Here is a 25,970-nt window from a genome sequence, read left to right as displayed (position 1 = left end):
TATCTTTGTTTGAATTGAAGGTTAAGCCCATAGCCTATGTCGTGGCAATTTTGCATTCCCAGTCTGACAATGAGGAATGAGACAAATATCACTTACAGTATTGTCACACTTTTAATGCTCAAAGCATTGTGCATATTACAAACTCACTTTAGTTTTCTGTACCATGCTCTGAGCATTAAAAATGTGACAATACTGTAAGATATTTTTGTCTCTTTCCTCATTGTAAGAGTGGGATTGCGAAATTGCCACGACACCCATAAACAGCTAAACTTAACGCTTCCAGCATGAGTTGAATACTCTGGGGGGGGGGGTGGATTTAAACAAGAAATATAATGTAGCCATGGAGTTATGAGTAAACTTTTTTATATTTAGCACACCATTAATTTAGGCTACATTTTAACAAGCACCATTAAAAGTATGCCAAATTAATTATGAGCAGTTCCTTTTAGGCTACAGTCATGATCACTGTACAGATATCACTGGATTACTTTGAAGAAAACTTAACGTGATTCAGGAGTTATAAGCAGCGGACGTAACGATGTTAGGACACATCCTCGAAAAGTGCAAGCCCCACTGAATCTAAAAAAAATATGTGTATCATGTCTGTTTTCACGTTATCCCCACCCACAATGGTCTCTGGCACAGGAAAGAGAGAGGAAGTGGGTCTCTCGCATAATTTCGCACCATTATCACATGGGAGTGTTTTCTTTCCACTCAGCCGACACAGTTGTCCTTGGATGACACTGTCAAAATACAAGTTATTGGGAGAATGAAAGTCTCTCAATCTTTAGGAATAGATGCAGAATGGAAGAAAAGAAAATTAGGATTGGTAGTGGCTCTGGTTTGTGATGACCTTGTTTCGTTTCCTGCCACTTCGGCATGGAGACAGCGCTGTCGGTTTTCGCCAAACCTCCTCGCACCGTCTGGTCTGAACCGGTTCGGGATGCGCGCGATCTCGTGCGCACTGCAGACTCCACGCACTGATTCACAGCACTCCGCGCCCTCCGTTTAGAGCGTCCTCATTGGTTGGGGTGTTCGGGGCCCGCCCACACCTTCCGCGTGCTGTTTGGACAATGAGGAAGTTCCCGAGTTGGGATTGGTTAATGCCCCTCCAAAACTTGTATTTTGGGGCAGGACCCTGCTCACGGTCACGCGGAGAATGGAGTTGTAAACGAAGCGCGTGCACTTTTCAGCACCAAAAACTCGTGGACAGCAGCCAAACGGAGGAGAGAGTGTAGTCGTCGTGGGCTAGCTTATTGTAATAAACCGGCGACATTGCGGTTAGCAACGCCATACAACCGCTGCGATCGCGGGAAAACTTCATTGGTAGTTTTGAGTCGGCAAGTAAACGATATAAAGCGCACAGCTTGTGCTTTGTTCGCTCCGGCGGGCAGAGACCTGGATATCGGTTGAAAGAGACACGTTTCTGCGGGTAAATATACCGTTATTTTCTGCTCGCGTGTCTCGGATTTGCGCGGTCTGGGTTCAACTAACTGCACCCTGGGGAGACTAAATGGCTGCAAATGAAGGGAAACAAAGGTGATAACGAAGATTATTCATCCTAGCCGGTTCGGTCCAGACAACGGTTGAGCCGTGGTCCTGTTTTTAGCCACATCACAACCTGCTCGTGCTGCTAGCCGCCGAGGCCATTGTTTGAGCATCTGTGTGCCATTGCTCTGCCGCCCGAACCCCGGATCACTCGCTGCCACCACACACCTGCCGCCTGTGTGTTTTCACGGATTTCATTTTTTAAACTTTTTGAATCCAAGCATACACAATGTGTTCTCGGGTTTGGTTTGTGACCGACCGGCGTATCAGCCAGGAGTATCCTCAGGTTCAGATCCTCCGGGCATTGAAGGAGCGCTGCGCCGACGAGGATGTTGAATTCCGCTCTCTTCTCATGGATCAAATCGTGCTAACGATCAGCGAGGGACAATTAGGCAAGTATTACCCAATTATTCCAAACAGTTGATGTCTGTCGTGGTAACTGTGTAAAAGAATGGTGCAGTGTGACTTATTATTTCAGATTAGCAGTGTTATAACGTTACGTGTTCTGCAAAGTTAATGGCAGGCGGGTACGTTGTTGTTTGGGGACCACACTGCTGTAAAGCAAGGAGAGGGCTAGCCCGATCAGCCCGCTAGCCAGGAAGCGAATTGTAACCACAGACGTGACCGCCTAACCCACTTTCCAGCTAGACTGCCTCCAGAGGGTAGCTGTGATGCTTGATTTAATTTCGCTGAATAGGCTACGATACAATCCCAACAATGCCGTCGATGATACGATTTACTTAAGCACCAAAGCAACAGATATTTAATATTACAGAAGCCTAGCTAGTAGTTAGCGTATAGACATTTATAACGAAAACAAATGTATCACATTTTTTTCTCCCATTCTTTTCATATGGTAACCCGGCACCAGGCAGATTTATTTTCGAAATAGCCCAGAGAAGGCACACGCATGTAAACATGTTTCACACCCTAGAAGGGTCGCAAGTAGACTAGTCGAGTTTGAGTGATCAATTAAATAATTCCTACATAAAATGTTAAAGGTAGTGATTTAATGTAGACCAGATGTAACCAGCACGTGGTGATAGCTTAACATTGAGTCTATTGTCTAACCCCAAACCCACAAAAAGTATTCTGGTTCTTGTACATCTTTGGAGCCATAACAAGCACTTGTTTATTGTTATTACTTGACAAATAACTAAAATGGTACATGGACTAAAACTAGTTTACCATATAAGCCTAATCTTTTAGGTTTTCCGTGTATTTTACCTTAGCTATGCTATCTACATTATGTCATGACAGATTTTTAGTCAATTTTGTGGTTGTAATTTTGGTACTGCTTTGAACACATTGTTTGTGTTCTGCTTGTTATCAGATGATAACATTTTACAGTATTGACTCGGGAGGCCTTGATGAAGGTAACAGTAGGAACACCTAACAAACAGACACACACGGAATTTATCAGGGCGGTGTGAAGTGGGGACGTTGTCACCAGATTAGAGGCGCGCAAGTCTCAATTAACACATGGACGTGTAGGCTGACACTGGCAAAGGCTGAATAGTTGGGAGACCATGTGGGATGAATAGGGGTGAGATTGAGCAGCAAATCCCTTGCAGACTACATACTGTTACATCAGGTCTGCTGTACAGGTTAGTCATGGCAAAGCTTTAAAGTCAACATGGGGTTTCAGTAATAAAGTGAAAAGCATTTAAGAAATGACATGCCATAGTACAGCCAAAGGAATATTTGTGAACATAATGGAATCGTAGAATTGTCCATTTGTGGCATTTATACAGATTATCTACCACATACAAAGTACATTACAATGCCTCTTTGCAACCATGGCTAGATAAATCCGATCTAAAGAATAGCATAATCTGTATAAATCAGAAAATGCTAACTATATCTAGGAGATAACTCTGAAAATGAGACTATATTAGCCAACACTGACTATCTAGACCTGTAGGTTAGCAAGATACACACAACTGGAGCAGGGCAGTTAGCATGACCTGTAATCCATCCTGGCCCCAAATCAGTAAATGTCTTCTGAGCCTTGCCTTGACTTCACAGATTAACAGCCATTGGCTAATCTGATCACTGTAGACTTGCTACACAGTAGTAGTAGTAGTAGTAGTAGTAGTAGAATACGTACTCTGTGGCTGGCGGTCTTGAGGTGTATACTGGCCTTGTACACCTAGCATTGCATGCAGCTATCTGCATTTAAATTACCTATCCCACATTTACACATAGACTACAGAAACTCTGGAGTTGGAAGGTACTTTCCAATGCAAAATCCATACAGAAATTGGCAGCTTGACAGAATTGTCTTTATCAAGATAAACTTGCCAATCTCTTGAAATATGCATATCCTTTCAGGCTGTCAGAATCGTCATGTGGATTAGCATACAGAACTGTACAAAATCAGTGAGTGATTACAATCGTCATTGTTTTTACATTGGAAACACAAGTGGTGTTTCGCCATCATGTGGTCAATAATGCCCTTGTGGTCACTGACCACCTCTTTAAGTGGTTTGAGTTATTCACCACCACAACTGTCAGTTGTCCTCGGTGCATTTACATTTGAATACAATGTGACATTTACATGTAATTTTATATCAATTAAAAATTCATTTCAGAAATGAATTTACATAACAACAATGTTCAGAGGATGTAGAAAGAATTGTGTATTCCCAAAATGAATACATGGCAATTCAAAGTAAAACATTACTACATTACCAACCTAAACCAAAAACAGTGGAGGTCTTGCATACAAAGTATTTGCTTTGGGGTAAGCGGGAATGCAATCCTAAAACTGATAACACTTTACAGCTTGCTATTTCAAAGGTTTCTCATTGTCTTGGCTCAAAGTCAGGTTGAGGTCCATGTTTGGCACTGAAGTTAATGGGTTCAATGTGTCCTAAGGAGGAGAGATGAGTATGCACACATCCTCACACACTTGTGTTTTAACGACCAATGATGGCCCCTCACATGAGACAGCCAAACCCAGAGACAGAGGCATTTCACATCCAGGGTCCCCCCAGTGTTTTGCAACCTTGGTGGCCCACGGGCCGACGTTGCACCCCCCCCCCACCACACACACACACATATTTTCTAACCTCCATTTAGCTTATAGCACCGACTTAATGTAGGTCCCTATGAAATCGGTCATATAGCTTTTTTAAATTCTAAATTTCTCAATTCCGTCCATGATTCTGTTATTACAGAAACTATTGGGCTCTACATTAATGCTGACATCAGTCTGTGACTGGCCCCAGCTGGGCCCGCATCGGAAAAAAAAAAGACACTTGCCACTGGGCTAAACATCTTTTCTGGGGGGAAATCCGTCATCCCATGATTTGTGCTGCAAGATGTTTAAACAGACTGGATATGAACTGATGCCACAATCCTTTGTGATCCTTGCAAATGTCAGTGGGTACACTTTTACCCCAAAGACAACAAATGCAACACTCCTATGTCAGTGAGTGGGAAGAGTGAACATTAAGGTAGTTTTGATATCTTAATTTTTAATCTAATTTTAGAGTCAGCATTAACATATGTGGTTGAGATACTTTAGCTTTAATGGAATTCATTGTTAGGTTATTTATGAAGCACAGACTCCCCATTTTTGACAAATGAGACTATATGATGATGATCAGCAACGGAATGGCACAGCTGTTATCCTTATTTACATCTACAAGCTGTTGTTTTATTTTACAAGTGGTAAAAAGTTAATTCATGCAACTGTAGGGGCGTCTCCGGCAAGCTTAAACAGGTTCCCTAGCCTGGGGCACATTGTTACGCACCGTAACAGCTTCTCCAGCAGGTTTTGGGAGCGTTGGGGGCCAAGCAATGCAGCCTGTTCCAACAGGCACATGCTCCAAACGGCCACTGCACTAGTGGCTTTATAAATGCTTAGCAAATATGTGGACGAGTGACTTTTTGGGGCTGTGACTTAATTGCAAATCCCCAACAGAAAACCACTTGTGTGTTAAATAGCCAGCAGTAGCCTATCTCATCTGCAGGTTCTCACATACAGCCAGGAGCATTTGCATTTTATTGGTATTGACAAAGAGGCTCATAGTACTTGTTTTTCCCTCTAGATAGAAAAGACGAAAACATATATAAAGGCAGATAATAATTCAGGTGACAGCAACATTCACTGATACATCCTGAAAAATTATTTTGACTGTTATTGTTGTACCTGAAAACACTATTCCTAGAATAACAGAGCCTTATTGGGGTGCGAGTGGCTAACACATCTTTCCATATCAAATCTGACTATCTGTTGGGAATGTTTAGCCTTACTTTTTATGGTCATGACTCATTGGTCATACCGCAAATAGGAGCTTGCTTTGTAATTTGCATAGTTGCATTTGTCAAAGGGAATGGTGTCTGCTCTGCTGTATGATTACTGGACTCTACACCTTCTGACTTTATACTTTCTGATGCTGAATGGTGTTGCCTCACTGTAAAAACTGTAGTGGGAATAGGCTAGAAGTTATCACAAGCTCTCAAATTCTACATGAATGGCAAACCCCAAGTTGAGTCACCAGTGCTCACCACACAAAAGTTGACTTACCAGTATAACTCTGGCAGGTAATTAAGGCAAGGCAAGGCAGCTTTATTTATATAGCACATTTCAGCAACAGGGCAATTCAAAGTGCTTATTAAGCATCATTTGAATATCTCAAAGACACTTTTTAGGGCTTTATCAGTTTAGATAACAGAATTGGGTGTCATCTTATTAAAGCATCATCATATAACCATGCTAAATCTCATCTGAAATATAGTACTCAGTAATATTGCAATACTTCTCTGCCCTAAACCAGATGTATTTTTTGAACATTCATCGATGGCAGTATAATGTGATTGTTGAGATCTTGTTTACATGCTATTTAGCCAGATATTTTGTTGTCTCATGCTATGTTCTGTGTACCTCAGTTAGTGAACCTGCTGCCCCATCAGGATAATTTAGACAGGATACCCAGACGGAGACTGCATTCAGAGCTGGCAGGACCCACCAGCCAAGCATTGGCACAGCATTTGTCGGCATCGCCTGCTTTGTGACGTTGCAGCGGTATGCATAGAATGCCTGTAATGCGCGTTAGCTTTGTCAGGCAGATTGAAAATGGGACGCACATATACAGTCCTTTTGAACCATAAAAACATTAGTCTGTTGTATAGGTAAGACAAAATCCCACAAGTTGTAACTATAAACAGGTCACACCCACACTACATGTAGACATTGTCACACAAAAAAAACCACATTGCCTTGGTTATAGACCGAAACGGTCAGGAGGGTTTCTGAATGTTTTTTCAGTAGTCACATGACGTACAGTGCAGTGCACACAAACACTTGCACAAATGAATAGGACTGATTCATCTGGCTGCCTCATTGGTCTCTGTTTGGTTACCCTGGAGATGGAGACGAGCACCATGAACCGTGAATACTGTCAAAAACCATGAGACCCCATCCCCTGACACTTCCCACTGTAATACCACTCTCGGTGCTATCAATAGATGCACAATCAGAGCAGTGTAGCTGGAGAAACAGTAAATTCTCCTGCTTCTATACTGAGATTGTGAGAAGGAGGAGAAAAAGGAGGGGTGGCAGTCTTTTCATGGCTTCTTACTCCTTTTTTCATGCGCCTCTATTTGCCCCTCCCTCCCTTCCTCTCTTAAGGCTACAAGACATCCCGACCTTTTTTTGCCTGCTGCCTTTCTCTTGTTCCCTCCTCAACCTGTCTCTGCACAGTATGACACTAAAAAAAGTGTTGGCCCCACCCATAGTCTGCATGTAATATGCACAATACACTATGTAGGCTTGATGCACAGTGCATCTGCTGGCATATAAATGGCTGTCTATTCTTATAAGTATGCAGCAACCGTCAAGCTTCTGGTGACCTCTGGTGATCTCAGCCAGTGGCGTTCCCTGCCACTATTGTGAGCCTGCAGATTCTAAGATGGCTGAAATTCAGGTCATGGTAGAGGCAGAATGCTGTGCCAGTGACATATGTGTCACCTCCCCTCTATCCCGTACATATATATGTGCATTCCCCACACAAACGCACAGGTTTTCTTGTCACCCAATCTCTTCTTCCCTGATGAGCTGTTGGGTCGCATCGCCTGTTGAAAAATCTCACAGTCTGTCTGTTTCCTCTTCTCATCCAGGGTGACAAAGTAACACCAGTCACCAGTGAAATGCTGCCAAATCTCAGGCTATGGCTGGTGAATTTGCCATCTGTGTTTGGCAATAATCAAGCCAATATTCTGTTAAAATCTTTTTCTGTTCTGCATATCCAAATAGCTGTTGATAGAGACTGGAGATGGCTAGTGAATGTTGAAATTTGCCAGATTTTTAGCCTAGTAAAAAAGTTAGTGGATACTATGTCGTGCAAACTTTATTCCTGCCATCATACTATCCAAGCTTCTCTTTGTCAAGTTTTCCATGGCTTATACATGCTGTGTTGAATCAGTAACCTATTCAGATGTGTTCAGTTAGCCTTTTGTTTCTACTTAGCTCACATTTGCAAAATAAAAGTGGTGTCAGGCTGAGGCTGTGACTTGATGATTACCATGTACAATATAGGGTTTCTAACCTTGCGTTTCTCCGTGATGAGTGTTTCAATTCAAGACCCTTTTTTCAGACATCTCTCCCTACCCCACTGCCCTACATTGAGACAATATAGTGTATAGTGTCAGTACATCAGGATATCTCTTTTTCAGTCAAAGAAGAAGACAGTATTGGCCCAAAAGGCAGAGGAGCTGGCAGCACTGCAGGGGAGTACTGTATATGGATATGGGCAGTATGTAAATAATCGTATCAGCTGGCAAGGCAGGTTACAAATTCACGACTTAACATCACCAGCCTTGGAGCTGGCTGCCTCTGCCTGGTCCTGTAACCTGGCCAACTCTCAGTCAGAGCTGTGTGGTGACGACTGTGGCAATGTCCACAAATAGTCTCCATAAGAGAAGTTCATTTTTCCACCAGGAGATGATGATGGATTTTAAATGTCACCAACCACTTTCACAATGTTTCCTGCCCCTGTGAATATAGCTTTGATTTATTGGTAGTTATATAAACAATGGCGCTTTGCTTTCTAACGTGGCAAGTAGGGAAGACAAGCCAGGTGTTGGCTGATGGCTCCGGTTCCGTGAGTGCCAGAAACGGATATGAGTATGTTCTTTCTGTAGTGGCTCCGAATTGTATTGATCGCTCTGAAGAATTTACTAAATGTATGAGGTTCAGGTCCAGTATTTTTTCTAATTTGTATACCCACCCACAGGCTAACAAACAATGCATTGCTAACACATTTGTCACCTTGTTTCCACCCTCTCTTCTCCAATCTTCCTCTCACTCTCCAGGTCTACGAGTGGAGCAGGAATTGGTGACATCTTATCCACAGGTGGTGGTGGTACGGGTGCCCACACCCTGGGTGCAGTCAGATAGTGACATCACTGTGCTGCGCCACTTGGAGAAGATGGGCTGTCGGCTAATCAACCGTCCCCAGGCCATACTCAACTGTGTCAACAAGTTCTGGACCTTTCAGGAGCTGGCAGGCCATGGGGTGCCTCTTCCTGACACCTTCTCCTACGGTAAATCAAGGTTTATCTTTTTCACAGTGTTGGTATGTAGTGGTAGTGGTCACTGTGTCGTTGTAACTAAGATGTCTGAAGCAGTGTGCTTCTTTGCGACTATAATCAGCAAGTCAGTTGATGAATGTGTGATATAACTGGCTTTATTAATAATATTAATACTAATCTACTTCCCAGTGTGTGGACAACAAGTACAGAGTCCACACTGCATTGTACCTTAGGACTAGGTAGGACTCTAGGGGTGCAGTGCAGACTACAGAATGCAGACTGTGATTCCCTTCAACAGATTATACATAAAAGTGTTACACACATATGCACAAACAAATAAAAACACCCTGGCTTTAATAGAGGTCTCTTCATGAATTGTTTCCATCGTGATTTGTGTTGTCTAAAAAGTTTATGGACCGCTCTTGCTGCTTACGTCAGTGATATTACTTTTTGCATTTTAGTCAAATTAAATGAAAACGAGTTAACACAAGCTATAGATTATGGGAAACAAAATAGATGTAAATAGTGTCTATAAGTAGGTATACACACATTATAAGGGAATATAACTGCATCTACAGTTATTATTAGCATAAACATCAGCATTGCGGTGTCAGGGATGTTGTTTTTTTGTCATTTCACTCACATTAGTTGCTTCACAGGCTTTAGTCCACTTTTGTCTGTATAACAGATTAATAAACCATCAGTCAGGCAGTCACTACTCCACTGCAATTCTCAAACAACGGACAGAAAATCACATTTACATAGACCTGGTCAAATCCTTATAGCTGTCCACTTAACTTTGTGTATCATTTTCACAATTTCTCACCACCACTGGTTTTAACCTACTGTTTATAAACGCAAGATATGTGGGGATGCGGCCCTCACAACACAAGCCAGACTGCTGTTTTATTTTTTGTAGTTTGATGGTTTTATAAGACGAAACAAAGGCTGACAAGCAACACCACACATTTCTTTCTGTGTTCTAAAAATCGACAGGGCTGTGGTGTTTGTGAGAGTAGACAGAGAAGGATACAGACAGAGAAAGAAAGAAAGAGGGGGTGTTTGGCCTACATTCCATTTGTCTCTCTGCACAGTAGGCCAGGCAATGCATGCCGAGCGGCTGGAGAGCTTATGTAACACCAACGCCTCACCCCATGCCCCCTCATGATTTTTCAAACCAAAAGATAGCATTGCCTCCCTCCTGCCCTCCACCTCAGCAGCTTATGACGTGGTTGGGCCCACATTTGCTGTCCACTCCTCCTACTTTCTCCCTCTCACTGAAAACACATGTGAATCAGCGCATCTGGAAAAAGCCATGTGACGGGTTAGTTCACATCTGTTCCCTTGACCGAATGCCAGACAAGACCAGACAGGCAAACAAATATGGTAGTAGAGATGGAGAGACAAAGACGTCCATTTTTCACAATTTTTTTTTACACATTTTTCAATCACTTCTTAAGCCAAAAGCAGAGAAAGCTAAAACCCATCTGTTGCTCGTGCTGCCATTCTGAGTCAACGTCAGATATGGTCAGCTGCTTCACATTAATGCATCTCTCATTGACTGCTCTGTTCCAATCTCATAAATCAAGCAGCAAAAGAAGTATAAGCTCAGGACAACACTCCTACAGCCTTGCTGTTTTGAGTCACTTCTGTTGCCATAGCGACAGGCTACATTCCCTCCCCCCACCATGTTCAGTGGCAAAAATGTGTGAAACATGCTATCAACATAAGGACGATTTTTTGTGTGTGTGCATTTCCTAGGAGGGCATGACAACTTCCGTAAGATGATTGACGAGGCGGAGCCACTGGGCTACCCTGTAGTGGTGAAAAATTCACGTGGCCACAGAGGTAAGACCATCAGTCTATTTTCTTCCTGTCACCAGCTCTATTCACTACGCCACTCCTCAGAACTCTGTATGCTGCAGGGCAGGCCCCTAATGGCAGCTCAGTTCACCCTTACATGAAATTCATTGTCAGAGTGTTAAATGATTAGGACTGTGGTGCTGCAACAAAACAGAAGTGTGTAATGTTTGCAGCATGGCAGCTAGGTTCATCATTTTTGTTTCTAGTAAACTGACCCTAGTTCCCTGATTTTGAATGAATTTGAGCAGAGCCATTAATGTTGGAGATAAGCCCCAGTGTCTGCTGACCCATTAGCCTTTTCCTATTCATAGTTATTGACAGTAGACTGCCTCATCAAGGAATAACAATGCACCTTGGCCCAGGCTGCCATCACAATGCATTGTTAGGGAAAGCAGCCGTTACTAACTTGACCGTTTTTTATGGAGTATCATGTCTTTCCTTCCCTCTGTGATTGACCATAGTTATTGGCTAAAGTCCAGCTTGCCTTCCTTCTGTTGAGCAAGGCCTGTAAACATATATAAAGGGCTGTTTCATAATCTTAAGAATCATTGGTATTAATAAGGCAATACTAGATCCCAAATTTAAATTACATGAGCTCTTCCTGGCCAGTTGTTGGGATGTGAAATATTGTAATTCACAACGTAGTGTATGCCTCTGTGGGCACATTCTCAAAATCAATGTTTTGGTATCATCAATACAAAGTAGTCATGTGTCTCACTGAGTCACAGGACCGTGATTCCGTTTTTTTAAAGTGTGCCTGCCACTGTCCACCTTCACTTCTTCATGATGTTAAAAAGGGATTGCCTTGTCATCTTGTTTGGATTGCCACTTACACACAATGTACACACACATAGCAATCACAAGCTTTTTCCTGGTGCTGGATCAGGGCTTGACAACCAGGAGACAGAGCCAAGTGGTGCTAATTAAAACAGGCGTTTTCTATCCTCTGTGAGAAGCCATTCTGTGGCTGCTAAGAGGAGTGCCCCATCCATTACATAAGAAACAGGAACTGGCATTAGACTTGGTCAGCAGAAAGAGCTACTTGAGGAAGTGCTCCAACCTCAACTAATATTACCCAAATGTCAGACCCTCCAAGCATGTTAATATAAACACGTCTACATTATCCTGACAGCCTGAAATCACGCTCATCTTTCCCTTCTTCCTTCATCTTATATCTCCTTCCCTTTCCCAGGCAAGGCTGTGTTCCTGGCACGGGACAAACACCATCTGACAGACCTGTGCCACTTGATCCGTCACGATACCCCCTACCTGTTTCAGGAGTATGTCAAGGAGTCGCATGGCCGTGATGTCCGGGTGGTCCTGGTGGGCGGCCGTTTCATCGGCTCAATGCTACGCTGCTCCACTGATGGTCGCATGCAGAGCAACTGCTCCTTGGGTAGGCAGACGCCCAAGAGTAATGATGACACATTGAATTACTAAACTGTTGAGCACTGTCACACACACATATTACATTACTGTCCGCTCCCCCTTACCCTCATTACAGTTACCCCCAATGCCAGCTTTGCTACACGGGAACAGTTGCAGTTTTTGTTGCAAGTTTGTAAGAGTAGTCTCTTTAAAAAATAAATATATTTTTTCTTTGAATGTACTGATTATTTGAACCATACAGTTTTACTGTATATACGTAATAGACAGGCATTAATTATTAACAAAGACCTGTATGCCACATTTAAAGTGTCACAAGGTCGTCTGCGAGGACAATATTTAATGGTCATAGGTCATAGGACCATTAAATATTGTCCTCAATACAGTAATGATTAGAGCGTTCTAAATTTTTTTATCAAGTTCATTGCTCCATCTGCTATATAAACCACTTTTGGGAAACAGTGCCAAATCAACAAGCTTGTCCTGAATCTGCCCTGGAGACATGAAGCGACACAACATTCCAGCTGATGGGACTGATTTTCAATGTCAGAGCACGAGCCGTTTTGGTCTAGTTGAGGCTGTAATGTGCTGTGACATATTTAGGACACCAGTCATCCGATTATTCTGCATTTATGAAACGGATCATGTTGACACTTGCACTGACAATATCTGATGTGATATGTGATTTGATGCTATTAAATATTTAAAAATATTTCTGAAATCAGTCACATATTTTCTTAGGACTGCTATTCATAAAAGATTATTTTTGATCTTGATGGTGAAGTGAATGAACCACAGATTGTGGTGAGTATTAACTAGTTTGATGTCTCTGTCTCTGGATTGTTAGGTGGCGTAGGTATGATGTGCCCACTGAGCGAGCAGGGAAAGCAGCTGGCCATAGAGGTGTCGAACATCCTCGGCATGGATGTGTGTGGCATTGACCTTCTGCAGCTCAATGATGGCTCATTTGTGGTCTGCGAGGCCAATGCCAATGTGGGCTTCATCGCCTTTGACCAGGTCTGTGGCATGGATGTGGCAGGCATTGTTGCCGACTACGCCCTCTCGCTGCTCCCCAGCCGCCTCACCCGTAAGATGTCCCTGCTGTCCGTCGTGTCGAGCACCAGCGAGACCAGCAGTGAGCCTGAGGTGTGCCCTGTGCCCACTGGCGGTGGCTCACTGCCCGAGGCTGTCTGCAACATGAGCGTGGGATCCACTTCCAGCGAGAGTGACCCGGAGCTGGCTGAGCCCTCCGAGTCCTCGCCCTGCCAGTCCACAGCCCCCACCCTGCCCGATCTCGCTGACCTCCCTGATCCAACCTACAACTTCAACACCCTTCTCGCCAATGAGATCAAACTATTGACTGAGTAAGATTCAAGCAGCTTCATGCACACACAAACACCACCATGCATATTGAAAACACGCATACACACACATACACACACACCTGTACGCATGGCAACAGACATTCCTTTTAAAAAGACATATTGATCCAAAAATATGAATACATCGGATGTTAATGCAAAAGAAGAGCGGAGAAAAACAGAACACACATACAGGCACAACCACAGAAATACAAACGCCAAAACATGAGTCTTCTCCTATTAACTCCCTTCAAAAATAACAAAGATCTGAGGCTGCTCCCCTGACTCTCCTCGCTTTGCACCTCTACTCCCAAACTACAAACCCCACTATCCAAACTTAGCGTACACTGCAGCATGTTGGCAAGAGTGGGATATAGTACATAAGATAACTGCCTATTTGGCCTCTCCTAGTTTCTATTTTGCAAAATAGTGAGGGTGAAGGTGACTGTTTTCTGGGGTGGGTGTGGGATTCCCTTAAAGGCAAACACCTGCCATATTTGTATCCTTACTATACCATATTATCTAAAGCAGAATCTACAGCATGTTGTCATAAAAAGGGGTTTCCTTCTGAGACTGTTTGGTGGATTGGAGCCAAAATTAAGTGTTTTTTTTTAGTGATAAGCTCCTTGGGAGAGGAATACATCCTTATGCTAGGCACATTATACTGACAGTTCCAATGTAGCAATGTAGTGCTCCTGTCAAGGACACAGAACAGGATGGGGACCAGCAGCAACTGGAGATGGAGAAATTTAATGTCAAATGTACTGCTATTCATAATAACTGAAAGGAGACATGCATTCACTACATGACAATATGTTGTAAATCCAACTGCAACATAATGTATACGCAATGTTTTAACTCTTCTATACAGTCAATACAATCCATAAAATCCCACTAATACGAAAATGTAGCCGGAGCTGCTTCATTGAGTGAATAAGAGGCTGACGCTGTGCTGTCAGAACCATTTTCTTTTCATAAATAGGAAAATTATCAATTCAGATTATAAACCCACAGCACCAGAAAATCATCCTTGGTGCTAACACGGTGTCTATTAATTTATTCTCTGTTTACTTTGAATGAAGCAGCTAATGTAAATGTAAGAAAAACTGCCCTAACCTGTGCAAGGTAGTGGAAATAACAAATAGCAGTTCTGTTTGAGAGTCACAACCTGGAATTAAAAAATGAATTAAGTGCCATGACTCAATTTTTAATTTTACACTCCTAGACAGCTTGTTTGATTAGCCTTACCAGCAGCAGCAACATTCTGCTGCATTTTAAAATTCATAATGTCTAGCACTTTATGATAAACCAATGCATTACTTTTTTCTCTCTCGCTTAGATAAGATATTTAAGAAACATGAGAGTGTGAAAGCTGTGTCTACACCTGCGAACAAAATATACCTCAAAACAGTGACTTCTCACTGCCACAGGATGACATATTCAAACATACAGAACATATCAGCCAGGATCCTTGTGGTTTTCAAATGGCCCCTGATATACCAGGTGTTCCTTCCCTTTATGTCTAGGAGCTATAAAGATAGTTGTGTATTATTTTTATTCCTTTTTTTTTTTTTTTAGCTGTTTTTGTAAATATTTAGGTAGCGAATTAACTTCAGTGCATACTAGTATACAGCTAACGAAACTGGAACGGCTGACATAACTGCCAACATTGACATTTTTCATAAGCTATTGTAGACCAATTTGTTTGTACAGACCTGCAATATTGAAAGGTTGAAACTAAAGTTTGGTGCTAACATTTATGGATTTGGTTAGATGTGTTTTCTCAGTCATATGATTTGTAGATTATACTTTTGTTGTTTTCACCTTGTTTTTTGATAACGTGAAATGAAGGATCCTAACTCACAACATATGTTGGCATGATGTACAAATAAAAAATGGGAACTATTTTTTTGCAGTCTCTTTGAACAGAATGTCACTTTTTTTGTTTCTTAAACAAAGAAAGAAAAACAAAAATCCAGGGATTTCAGTGGCCAAGAGTATATTGCTTGCGGTTTTTGTTCCTGTAGAACACCTCCTATACGCCTTCTGAAGTAACTATCAACATAGAGGTAGGGTATGCTAGGTTAAATGCCATTCATTTAAGGGAAATTTCAGTATTTTCCAAGCTGGATCCTATTTTCCCATGCATTCGTGTCTAAGTGACTAATGTGAACAAAAATCTTTGAAATTGGTCCGGTATTGAGCGAGAACGGCGTAACCGGCAGCCGCGAACCGGGCAGCAATGTAACCCTTTCCGTCCACTGAAAGTGCCGATTTTGTCACTGACATTATACGTGTCTGACTCAAGGGGGTAAGCTTCGCTTCAGAACCATTCGCCATTTTGTTGCTACAAAGGTATCACCTCTTGTTAGCATTCCGCTGACCGCCATTTTTTTTTTTACGTCACTTGACTGTGAATAACTTTACATCTGAAGCGTTTAAAGACTCTATTTGTCCATTGTTTATTTCTAAAGAAACACAACAATGTATAAAAGGCTCCATTACCTTGTACCTCACGTTATGGCTCCGTAGCAGACATTTTTGTAAAAATAAGCTAACGATTGTGTCATAACCAAGTAACTTACTGTCGCACAGTAGAGGAATTACCGCTTTGTGTTACATAAAAGATTTTCAATTGCGCATTTCTGAAATTTTGCCAAAGAAATGTCGAGCTACACTTTTCACAGCTTTTCATAGACGTTACCTTTGGATACGGAGAAGCTTGCAGGCAGTTTCGACTTACATTAGCTGTTTAGGTTTAATTACTAACGTTAACTAGCATGTTAGTTAGCAATAATTAGCCTGTGCCCATGTTATCTCCTTACATATACCTACGCTCTCCGTCTCTGTAAGATTGGAAATGATTGAGATTTCTCTTGGCACAGCTACCAGAAGACTTACAACTTTCAGACAGGTTGCTCACGTCACATTTACGTTGTCTCTGTCAGTTGGAGGCTGTGCAGTAAAGCAAGAGATCACCGGAAAAGTGCTTCTAATAGCCTTCACTGGTCTCCGTCCAGAGCAACGGGGTCTATTGGTCCATTATATATATGTCAATGGTCGGACTACATTATGGGAAGATGGTGAAGTCTTGTTCTGAAATCTCACAAAGTGACTTGTAGGAAGACCCATGGATGTTTACTGTGTGGAAGGCGAGTGGGGATAGAGGAGTTCTGGGGATTTTGTTGTTTTGGAGTACAGACAGCGTAGCTTTGTGTTACATAAAAGATTTTCAATTGCGCATTTCTGAAATTTTGCCAAAGAAATGTCGAGCTACACTTTGCACAGCTTTTCATGGATGTTACCTTTGGATACGGACAGGCTGAAGTTGAGGCTAGTTTTGCTACAGCTACTAAATGAATCCTAACACTGCGCCTTGCAGACCATCCGGTCTGTGACCATTTTGAGCATGGATGACTACTGGCAGCCAAAGAGGAGAAGAAATCCTATACCAAAGCACAAGAAAAATGCTGTTGAGCTACCAGGCTTAGCAGAGGTAAGCTAATGCTATTAGCTAAAGTTACTGTGTTGACCTGGCATCAGTAAGTTACACACGAAAGCATGGCAGGATAAGGGTAACTTTTCCATCTTTCCATAATGTAGTCAGACACTTTGAATAACAATCTGTGCCTGTCAGTGACAAAAACAGCCCTTTCAGTGGACAGAAATTAACGGTGTGCATTTGCCCTATAGAATTACATTGCAGCCCGGTAAGCGGCTGCCGGTTAGTGTTCTCGCTCAATACTGGACCAAAGATTAGTCACTTAGACACAAATGCATGGGAAAATAGGGTCAACCTTGAGGTACTGAAATTCCCCTTTTTAAGAATAATTTACAGCTCTGATCAAAAGCACAAGCGTAAACCCTAAGTAGTTCTACGTAGTGACGTCAATGTTTTTAGACTCATAACCCTTTCTGTTGAAGACAACTCAGGGAAGCAGCCTGGATCTCACCCCTGACACCCAATGGCACGATACACCCATCCTAGCCTAGAGACATGTCAAAAACACTACACATACCTACAGGCAGACGAAAAGATAAACAATGAAATGAAACACAGTGAAAAAAAGGTTGTAAACTACAGTATAAGACAATGTGGCGTATACCATGGTTAACATGCACTTTTTTCCTTGCTTGTTTTATATTGTTCCTTGTTTTCTTCCTAATTTATGCTATTTTTTAAAGAAAAAAGTGGTTTGCGCACTAATATTGTCTCAATAAAGTGAAACCGCTGTGAAGCTTGATTTTATTTTTCCTTTTTTGTGGGCAGAATTTACTAACTGTCTGGAATCTAACAGGGGCCTGCTTGAGGGTGCCAAATCTAAATCCACCAGACAACATGAACGGCAGCTTTTATTTTAAGTCTGCTGCCAAGTGATGACAGTGGCTCTGTTGAGAGAATAACACCTTTTACACTACTGTGATGTTGTCCGGTATCTAAATAATGAAAGTCTCTGACAAACAAACTGTGAAATCCGCTGATGTCCACTCTCCTGACATGCAAGGGCCAGTGGGCTTCATCATCAACAAGTCACATCCAAACATAAAAGCTTATATGAGTGAACTATCTCCAGTTGTTGTCGTCCCCTATCTTTTTTGAAGTATTCGTCTTTTTATTGAAGCCTGTGTCATTCAACATTGTGTATGTTAAGTGTCAATCAAAGATCACATATCCTCAAGACCTTAACAAGCCAGCCATAGAAAAGAGTGAAAAGTTAATTTCGCTCTTACAGCCCTGCTATTGAAAATCTGTAGTTTACACATCATCCGTATGCACACAGAGCACATCTACCCATTTCAGGTTCATTTTACTGTGCCCCAACAACTTCCACAATGCCTTTTCATTGTCTGGTTTCCTCTGGGAGCAATGCTTTACCGATCACAGTTGTGTCAAGATCCCAGTTCAGGTGGGTTTCGTTCTGCTTGGTATTTATAGATCAGTGGCCATGAAAGAGAATACAAGGCATGGAAGCTACTGAAAGAAACGGGCGCTGCATGCTAGTGACACAAGGAAGGAAGACAAACGCATGTAAATCATGAAATGATCGAAAGTGCATTGGCCTGCTTGGTGCTCGGACAGCCTGGAAAAAACATGTAGGGACCTCTGGACTAGTCACTGTGTACAACAACACAACAGAGCACAAGGTTACTATTTAATTCCAAACTGCTGCTAATGTACATTTGGCTCAAAAATTAAAAAGGGAATATGCGGAAATCAAAGTGTTTCCATGTTTTGCTGCCTCTCGACACGTAAAAATGAATCTGAATGCCAAAAAAAACAAACGTTTTGTTGTATAATTCAGTACTAGCAACACTAGTAGTGAGATGATTTTAAAAGTGATTCTTTGTTTTGATATAATAAATAAATGTTACAGAATTGTATATATGAAGGATTTCCCAGCAATCTTCGGGTTCATTTTATGTCAGTGTGTTTTAAAACGAACCTGGGGTTTGCTTAAAGGTTTACAATATACTTTGATTTGCAGAAGGAAAATGCAATGTTCATGCGCTGTTGATGATATATAGACACTAGATGTCTTTCATTATATCTGCATATGGTGAATTGATAATGAGGTTCCAGACTGCTAGGTACGAGGTAAGCAAACACATTGCGTAAAAAAATGGTTTTAGCAAATGCCCTCACCATTATTTTGTTCTGTATCATTCTGACAGTGTTACAAAATGGATCCCAAAATCATGTAATTCACAAATGTGCAAAATTATGTAAATATATACCCCTGTTTTGTTTTTTTTGATTCAAATAAAGATGAGTCATTATCAAAACCAATGAAAAGGTGTCTCCCTTGTACTGCTTTTATCAAGCAAATATCTTTTCATTATCCGCTCACAATAACAATTCACAACATCTGGATAAACCCTAAATGACATCATAGGCACTGTACTCGTAAACGTTTTATTTGTTACCTATTCAGCAGTTTCTACATTTACAAGGGTGAATCAGTGTAGCGCTAAACAGATGTCTTGATGGAGCAGATCTCTAAGCAAAGGAATCGGCAGGGCAGGTATGGTGACTAGACAGGATGTGATTCTGTTTGCAGATTCTGCACCAGCTGCAGCAGGCCCTGGATGGGCTCTGTCAGGTCATGGTTTGGTATCAGCTGGCTGGCCTGCAGGGCAGTGCTGCCAAATCCCAGTGCCTGGCACACAAACGGAAACAAATACAGCAGCTGCAGCTGTTAGACTCTCTGGGGAGAATAAAACTGACTTATATAATAATATCACTGAAAATTGGATTGCAATCTGGTCGGCTTAAACCATGCATGCCTAGATGAAAACATGCCAAGCGCAATATGGAATTCATTGGGGTTTGCAGTGGCATCCATGGAAAGTAAACAGCTGGGAATATGCATTGTGTATGTGTGTTTAGTGTTGTATCCACCCACAGGTCTCTCATTAGTGAGTACCCAGGTTTCTGAGCAGCCTAGTATTTTTTTTCAACTTTGTAGTTCAATAAATATAGGGGGAAATAGACAGGTGGACTGAACAGTATAATGTGGGCTTGGTGGCACAAAGTGTCAGCAGATGTTATAGCTGACTCTACACTCTGAATACACTGAATTTCACTGAATCAACAGCCCTCAGGTTAGTTAACTTCCTGGCATGGTGAACCCTGGTTCTTATTCCTTATATAATTAACAGCAGGAGGTAACTGTGCTGGTAAATGGTATCATTTTGGCTCTGCTTGACACCAAGGTCATTGTGGTTGAACATGTTGACCTTAGAGAAAAGGCACCATTAAAAAAAGATAAAGAACTTGATATGTTCAGCATTTTTAGCACGGTATTTTTGGAACTCTGGTGAAGCTGTTGATGAAGTAAAAGAAAACTCCTACTGTATTTCATCCAGCCATAAAAACCCACCAAACCACCAGATAATAACGTGAATGCCGAAACAAACACATGAAACACATAAACTGTTTGTAACTGTTTGGTGTCGTGTCTATTTCTGTTTGCTAAAGTGAGACTACTTGCATTTAGCCATAAGATCTTATCCAATCTTTAATCTCTACCTGCCTAAGACCCTCTGAACTTAGACCCCCGACAAGGTTTTGAGTCTGTGGCAGTCACCTTTCTGGTACAGAACGTCCTGTACAGTCAGTGGTATGGCCACAATTACGGCATTGCTGCCTCATTCTCTAAGCCTGCCTGACAAACTAGAGATCATTCATCCCACATCTAAATAGGTGCAGTTTACAACCACAAATAGCATCCTATTACATTAAAGAGAGACTGGAAATCAAGATTCTCAGAGTGTTGAGACAAATCAACCCCTGCTAATTCCCGCCTCATCTTCATGACTTTACCAATTACAGATAATCCCTTCTTGAGACCGCCCTTTCAAAGTAGGATGTATAAGGGGGAAATGGGGAACTGTATCACTGTGACAAACTGAACCTTTAATGCATGGCCTTCCTCGTTGGGTGACTCACCTTTAGGGAGTCTCCTCCCAGGAACCACAGCATTGCCAGGCAGTGGGCCACCAGTGCAACCTGAGTTGAGTCTTTTCTGAAGTCATTCTGCTCAAACTCCAACATGGTTTTTAACATCTCGTCCACTTCAACTAGCTGGGCTTTATCTGATTGAAAGTCACGGATAAAGACAAAGATGTCCTTTAGCTTTTACAGTATATTTCCATGGGCATAAATACACTTGAAATGTAAACACCAAATTCATTTAATGCTTTTAATAGTGAATTCAGGTCTGTCTGCATCTTCTGTTTAGTTTGTGTAAGCATCCTTCCCTTCTACACACACTTTTCCCTGGTAAACATCCCAGAAAGCATGGGAAATTGCATTGCAGCTAACAGGCTTAGCATCATCTGTAGGGCAGCAGCTGCGGTAGAGGGTAGTGGTGCGGATACACGGATGCACAGCCAGAGATGTGTCAGCACTGGTCTCTAGTCAGCCCTAAGCATGCTAGTGTAAATCTGGGGTTTAGCTTTCGGATTGCACGGCAAAACGGCTCAGCTAAATATAGATTTTGTTGACCTTGTTTTTTTTTGTGATATGCCAATGAAGCTGTTTAGCAAGTGGAGCTAATGATGGATTGGTGATGTACTGAAGGATTGATAGACAAAACGTAATTTTTTTTTTATGGTTCCATATTACATTTATATGTGCGTATTTGATGACAAGACGCACCATAAGAGGACTCCAACAACATGTCAGGATTTTGGACATTTTGGACGTGGGTCTTGAGGAGTTTGGTCAGATGGCAGTGCCAAGTATGTGCCACCTAAAATATGAGCAATAGAAGATAAACCATGAAAAACATGACCAAAAAATGGATTTGGCCAAATTGCCTCTTTATAATTACATTTGTTTTATTTTACCTGAGAGTACAAGGAACGAGCAATGGGCATCTTGCCCTGCTTGGTAAACACATCAGCCATCAGAAAGTAGCCACCACAGGTAACTGTGCTATCCAGACCATACTCCTCACTGGCAAAGTATATCTGAAAAAACAGAGACATTTTTTACAAGGTATATTCATATATATAATTTCAGTGTTGGTTGGGGCACACGACAAAAGAGGAACAAAACATTGTACATCCTGAGAGATGAACAATGTACACCATATGCATCTATTTACAAGCAGTGAGGCAAGTTCACATGGTGAGCAAAGTGTGGCTTCATATGGATTCTCACAATATCAATAAAGTTATTGAACAGTTGAGTTGAAAAAACTTCATGTACTGAAGCAGCTTCTGGTGAGTGTGTTACTTATGACACAGACATCATCTGCAAAGTTAAGCAGGGCTGCTTCCAGGTTTCCAGTCGCTGTGTGGAGGCGGCCCAGGCTCCTGTGCAGCCGGTGGCGGACTGCGTGACCACATTCTGGGCTCTTCAACACCGCCCACTCTGCCTGGGACAGGAGCTCTGCCACCCGAGCTAAATTACCCAAACCTGGAAAGTACAAAATACACACACAGATTCATATTTATATAAACACAGACACACAGACACAGACACAGACACAGACACACACACACACACACACACACACACACACACACACACACTAAACATCATATACAGTATAGGAAGGAAAAAGGAGACAATTTGAGCTGAGAAACCATTTTGTGCTCCTTCCTCACCCATGTTAGCCTCAGCCAGCAGCAGGTAGGCAGGGACCATTTGGACAGTACTGGGGCCATGGAGGTCTATGGAACAGTGCAGACAGAACTGGGCGGCAGGCAGAGCCTCCTGGTGTTTCCCCTCAGACAGCTTGCTCTGAGCCACCAACCTGCAAATTTCAATAAGCTCCGCCTAAGTAGGGAACCAGAACCGAGGTTCATTTCAGGTTACTTTTGAATGAGTTTATCAGACTCTGCTTCCAGGAATATTACATAACAATTCACTGGAGTAAACCACTCTTATTTACTGACAATATCAGCTCGAATATCACTGTAGTAACATCCAAACATTAATCACTAAACTTGCTTTGGAAATGGTGACAACCAGACTAGGAACCAACTTTAAGAAAAAAAATTCTAAGCTGTTTCTCCTTGATGGTATTTTTTCAATGGAAAAGCAAAAGCACATTTTTGTGCAGCTCCCTGCAGTTATGTCAGTCACAGCACGTGACAAACGTGTTTTTGCTGTTTAATTTCTATGGATTTACCATTACTGTTTCCTGAAGATAACACAGTCTATGTGAGAATTTGTCAGAATCTATGCTGTTTTGTTGTTGTTAGACAGTTTCATTGTGTTCTCCCGGTTTGGATAGCACACACTTCCGAGAAGAAAACTCAAAATGGCCTAGCGATATACTTTTCAGAATCCATGTTATTCTTAGCATTCTTGACAGAGAAAAATGTAAACAAGACTCAAACTCAAAACAGGAAGTCTGTGTGTGTGTGTGTGTGTGTGTATGCGATCCCATTGCATCACATACATCCTCACCTTTTTAAGCTGCGTTTCAATGCGGCCAGCCCACTGGAGACTATAGAGTGTCGGGGTGCGAATGGGAGCAAGCAACTGACAGATTCTCTCATGGATCCCGACCCAGTCTGCCTGCTGGTGCTCTTCATCACTGAGGAATAGAATTATTCTATAGAATTATTCTATATATATACATTTTTTTTTTTTAAGACTGCAACTTTAGGTCAATTGTATATTCCCAAACTGACTCCCTCCCTCAAAGCAATTCAATTTTATTATATAACCCAGTATCACAAATTTGCCTCAAGGAGCTCAGTTGCCTCAGATTCTTTCTCTCCAGGCAGCCACCTGGCTTTGTGTTAAACTTTTTTATGCATAGAAAATATCCCCTCTGGGCACAATGTGGCTGACTTCACTCAGGAATCAAACCTGTTTCCCCTGCTATGATCTAAACAACTGAGCTGCAACTTATACTGTAAGTGTAAAATAGTCTGTCTCAGTAAGAATGGTTTAAAAGTGTGGATCAGACTAACTTCAAAAATAAAGACACAGTAACAAGTACAATCAACAATGAAATGTGAGTATATATCAGTTGGTTTGAATTGAAGTGCTAACATTTCCAAAGCAGAACCTCTATCCCGTTTAAAAAATGTCATGAGTGCATAGAGGGCATCCTAAATTGTATGCCATTACATAACTGGTCTGTAATTTTGTTCATATGGCTCTCCTCTCCTGCACACTTGTGGAAACGGTCTTGGTTTTCCTTGCGTTTTTTTCTACCATGATGTGTGTTCACGCCAGCGTATTTGTGTTTCTGGGCTTGAGACAGAAGCAGCGAGCAGGCAGTGATCTGGCCACGTCACAACAGCACTGACACACAAATCAAGGATTCTTCTCAGTCGCCACTCAAGGCCACTATACTTTCTTGTCTCTGCTGAGCTTTCTTTAAATAATACCTCTTAATCTGCCTAATAATAAACAGTCACCACAAACAGTCTGGATACTTGTAAGCCAGCAGCCTGATAATATATGAATCATTACGGCTTCCAATAAACCATTTCACTCCTAAAATTGTGATAGCTTTACAGCCTTATTTTGAGCCAAAGTAACCCGTTCCAAAGACGTCAATCATGATGTTGCTCTGACAAAGAACAAGGGCTAACTCCTCTCTTAACTGGATTTAAAAGTTGAGGTACATGCTACTGTAATTGCTTCAGTTCTAATAAAAACTCGTCTTCTCCCCTATATCCCTTGTTTTGAGCTATAGATCTCTCTCTCTCTCTCTCTATCTATCTATCTATCTATCTATATCTATAATATATATATATATATATATATATCTCATATATATATAATGTTTAATCAAATTTAAGAAGTGTGCTTGACTTGTAGCCTAGTTTATTTTAAAGGCTGAGAGGGAAGCAAGCACAATAAGTTGCTGTAAGCTCCCTGTAAGAGACTGGTTTAGTGGCTCATCCCTTCACATAAATCCCTGCGGGGGGGTCACCACGTGTTCCTCTTCACTCCCCATACTGTACCAATGAGAATTTCACCGGGCACCATCTTATGATCTGTAATTGACTCTAAAGATCCACCTACGCCAAAGGTAATGCTTGGCTTACATAAAAACAAGCTGATGTTGACCAACTCAAAATATCAAACATGCGCAGACAACAGCTCCTAGTCACATGAACAAAAAGAACCGTTTTGGGTGATTTCATTTCCAGCTGTTCCTCTCCCTCCTTCTGACCTCCTGACGACACAGTCACGTGAACGTTCTTCATGCCGACGTGTTCTCTCTTTTGTGTTGCTGTGAAACAATATATGGCGGACACTGCCACCTAACGTCCGAACCGTGGTTTGAACAAGCTCACACAAAATAATCCCAAGACTAGCTACTTACCTTGTGGTATTCGAAATGGAGCTATGTTCTCAGAAATAAATGAGCATTGCTGACAGCAATGGACAGCCCTACCGTCTTATGATAAAACGGCTAACGTTAGCTAGGATAACTCGATCTTACCAGTAATAGGTGACCCGACACTCGGTGCATTGCAGGCGCGCTTCTCTTTGACAAAGTTCACATAACTTGTCTGTTCCTTTAGGCAGGGCAAGAGGAATCATCTTGGATGTTGTTCCTAAAACGCGAGGTTTAGCTTCCATTATCTCAAGAAAGCCCGCTTCTATGCTAAACACACGTTCGGTAATGTGCTAGTTTTATTATTATTATTTTTTAACAAAGTAGCTAGCTAGCTGATGAAGGTAAATTGTTGACAAAGTGTACGATCGCTATGGCAACGACCTCAGTCGTTTTCCTCTCTGCTGGCCTTCTTATATACTGTCTATGCTGCTGGCAAAGCCGAATT

At 41.9% G+C, this 25,970-nt stretch overlaps 2 protein-coding genes across 5 annotated transcripts; one reads left to right on the top strand and one right to left on the bottom strand.

Annotated features, from left to right (window-relative positions):
• The first annotated feature begins 908 nt into the window (after positions 1-908).
• Positions 909-15,944, top strand: rimkla (ribosomal modification protein rimK-like family member A). The gene is made up of 5 exons (XM_028583137.1): positions 909-1,940; positions 8,872-9,102; positions 10,852-10,938; positions 12,146-12,349; positions 13,187-15,944. Exons 1-5 carry the CDS (start codon positions 1,778-1,780, stop codon positions 13,705-13,707), a joined length of 1,206 nt encoding a protein of 401 aa, XP_028438938.1. The 5' UTR covers positions 909-1,777; the 3' UTR covers positions 13,708-15,944.
• A 3,672-nt stretch (positions 15,945-19,616) lies between these two features.
• Positions 19,617-25,911, bottom strand: zmynd12 (zinc finger, MYND-type containing 12). Of its 4 annotated transcripts, none has more exons than XM_028583751.1 (8): positions 25,628-25,911; positions 23,626-23,755; positions 22,818-22,989; positions 22,457-22,626; positions 22,053-22,175; positions 21,862-21,955; positions 21,151-21,296; positions 19,617-19,858 (listed from the first exon to the last, which is right to left on the bottom strand). In XM_028583751.1, exons 1-8 carry the CDS (start codon positions 25,765-25,767, stop codon positions 19,733-19,735), a joined length of 1,101 nt encoding a protein of 366 aa, XP_028439552.1. In that variant the 5' UTR covers positions 25,768-25,911; the 3' UTR covers positions 19,617-19,732. The 4 variants fall into 4 exon arrangements, with proteins under 4 accessions (XP_028439552.1, XP_028439554.1, XP_028439553.1 ...); XM_028583753.1 differs by lacking the exon at positions 25,628-25,911 and adding an exon at positions 25,508-25,601 and having other exon boundaries at positions 22,818-22,966; XM_028583752.1 differs by lacking the exon at positions 25,628-25,911 and adding an exon at positions 25,308-25,359 and having other exon boundaries at positions 22,818-22,966.
• Between the last annotated feature and the right edge of the window lie 59 nt (positions 25,912-25,970).

The sequence above is a fragment of the Perca flavescens genome, chromosome 7, assembly GCF_004354835.1.
Source record: "Perca flavescens isolate YP-PL-M2 chromosome 7, PFLA_1.0, whole genome shotgun sequence".
Lineage (NCBI taxonomy): Eukaryota > Metazoa > Chordata > Actinopteri > Perciformes > Percidae > Perca > Perca flavescens.
Note: the sequence above shows the minus strand (reverse complement) of the source record. Positions and strands in the feature narration are given on the sequence as shown.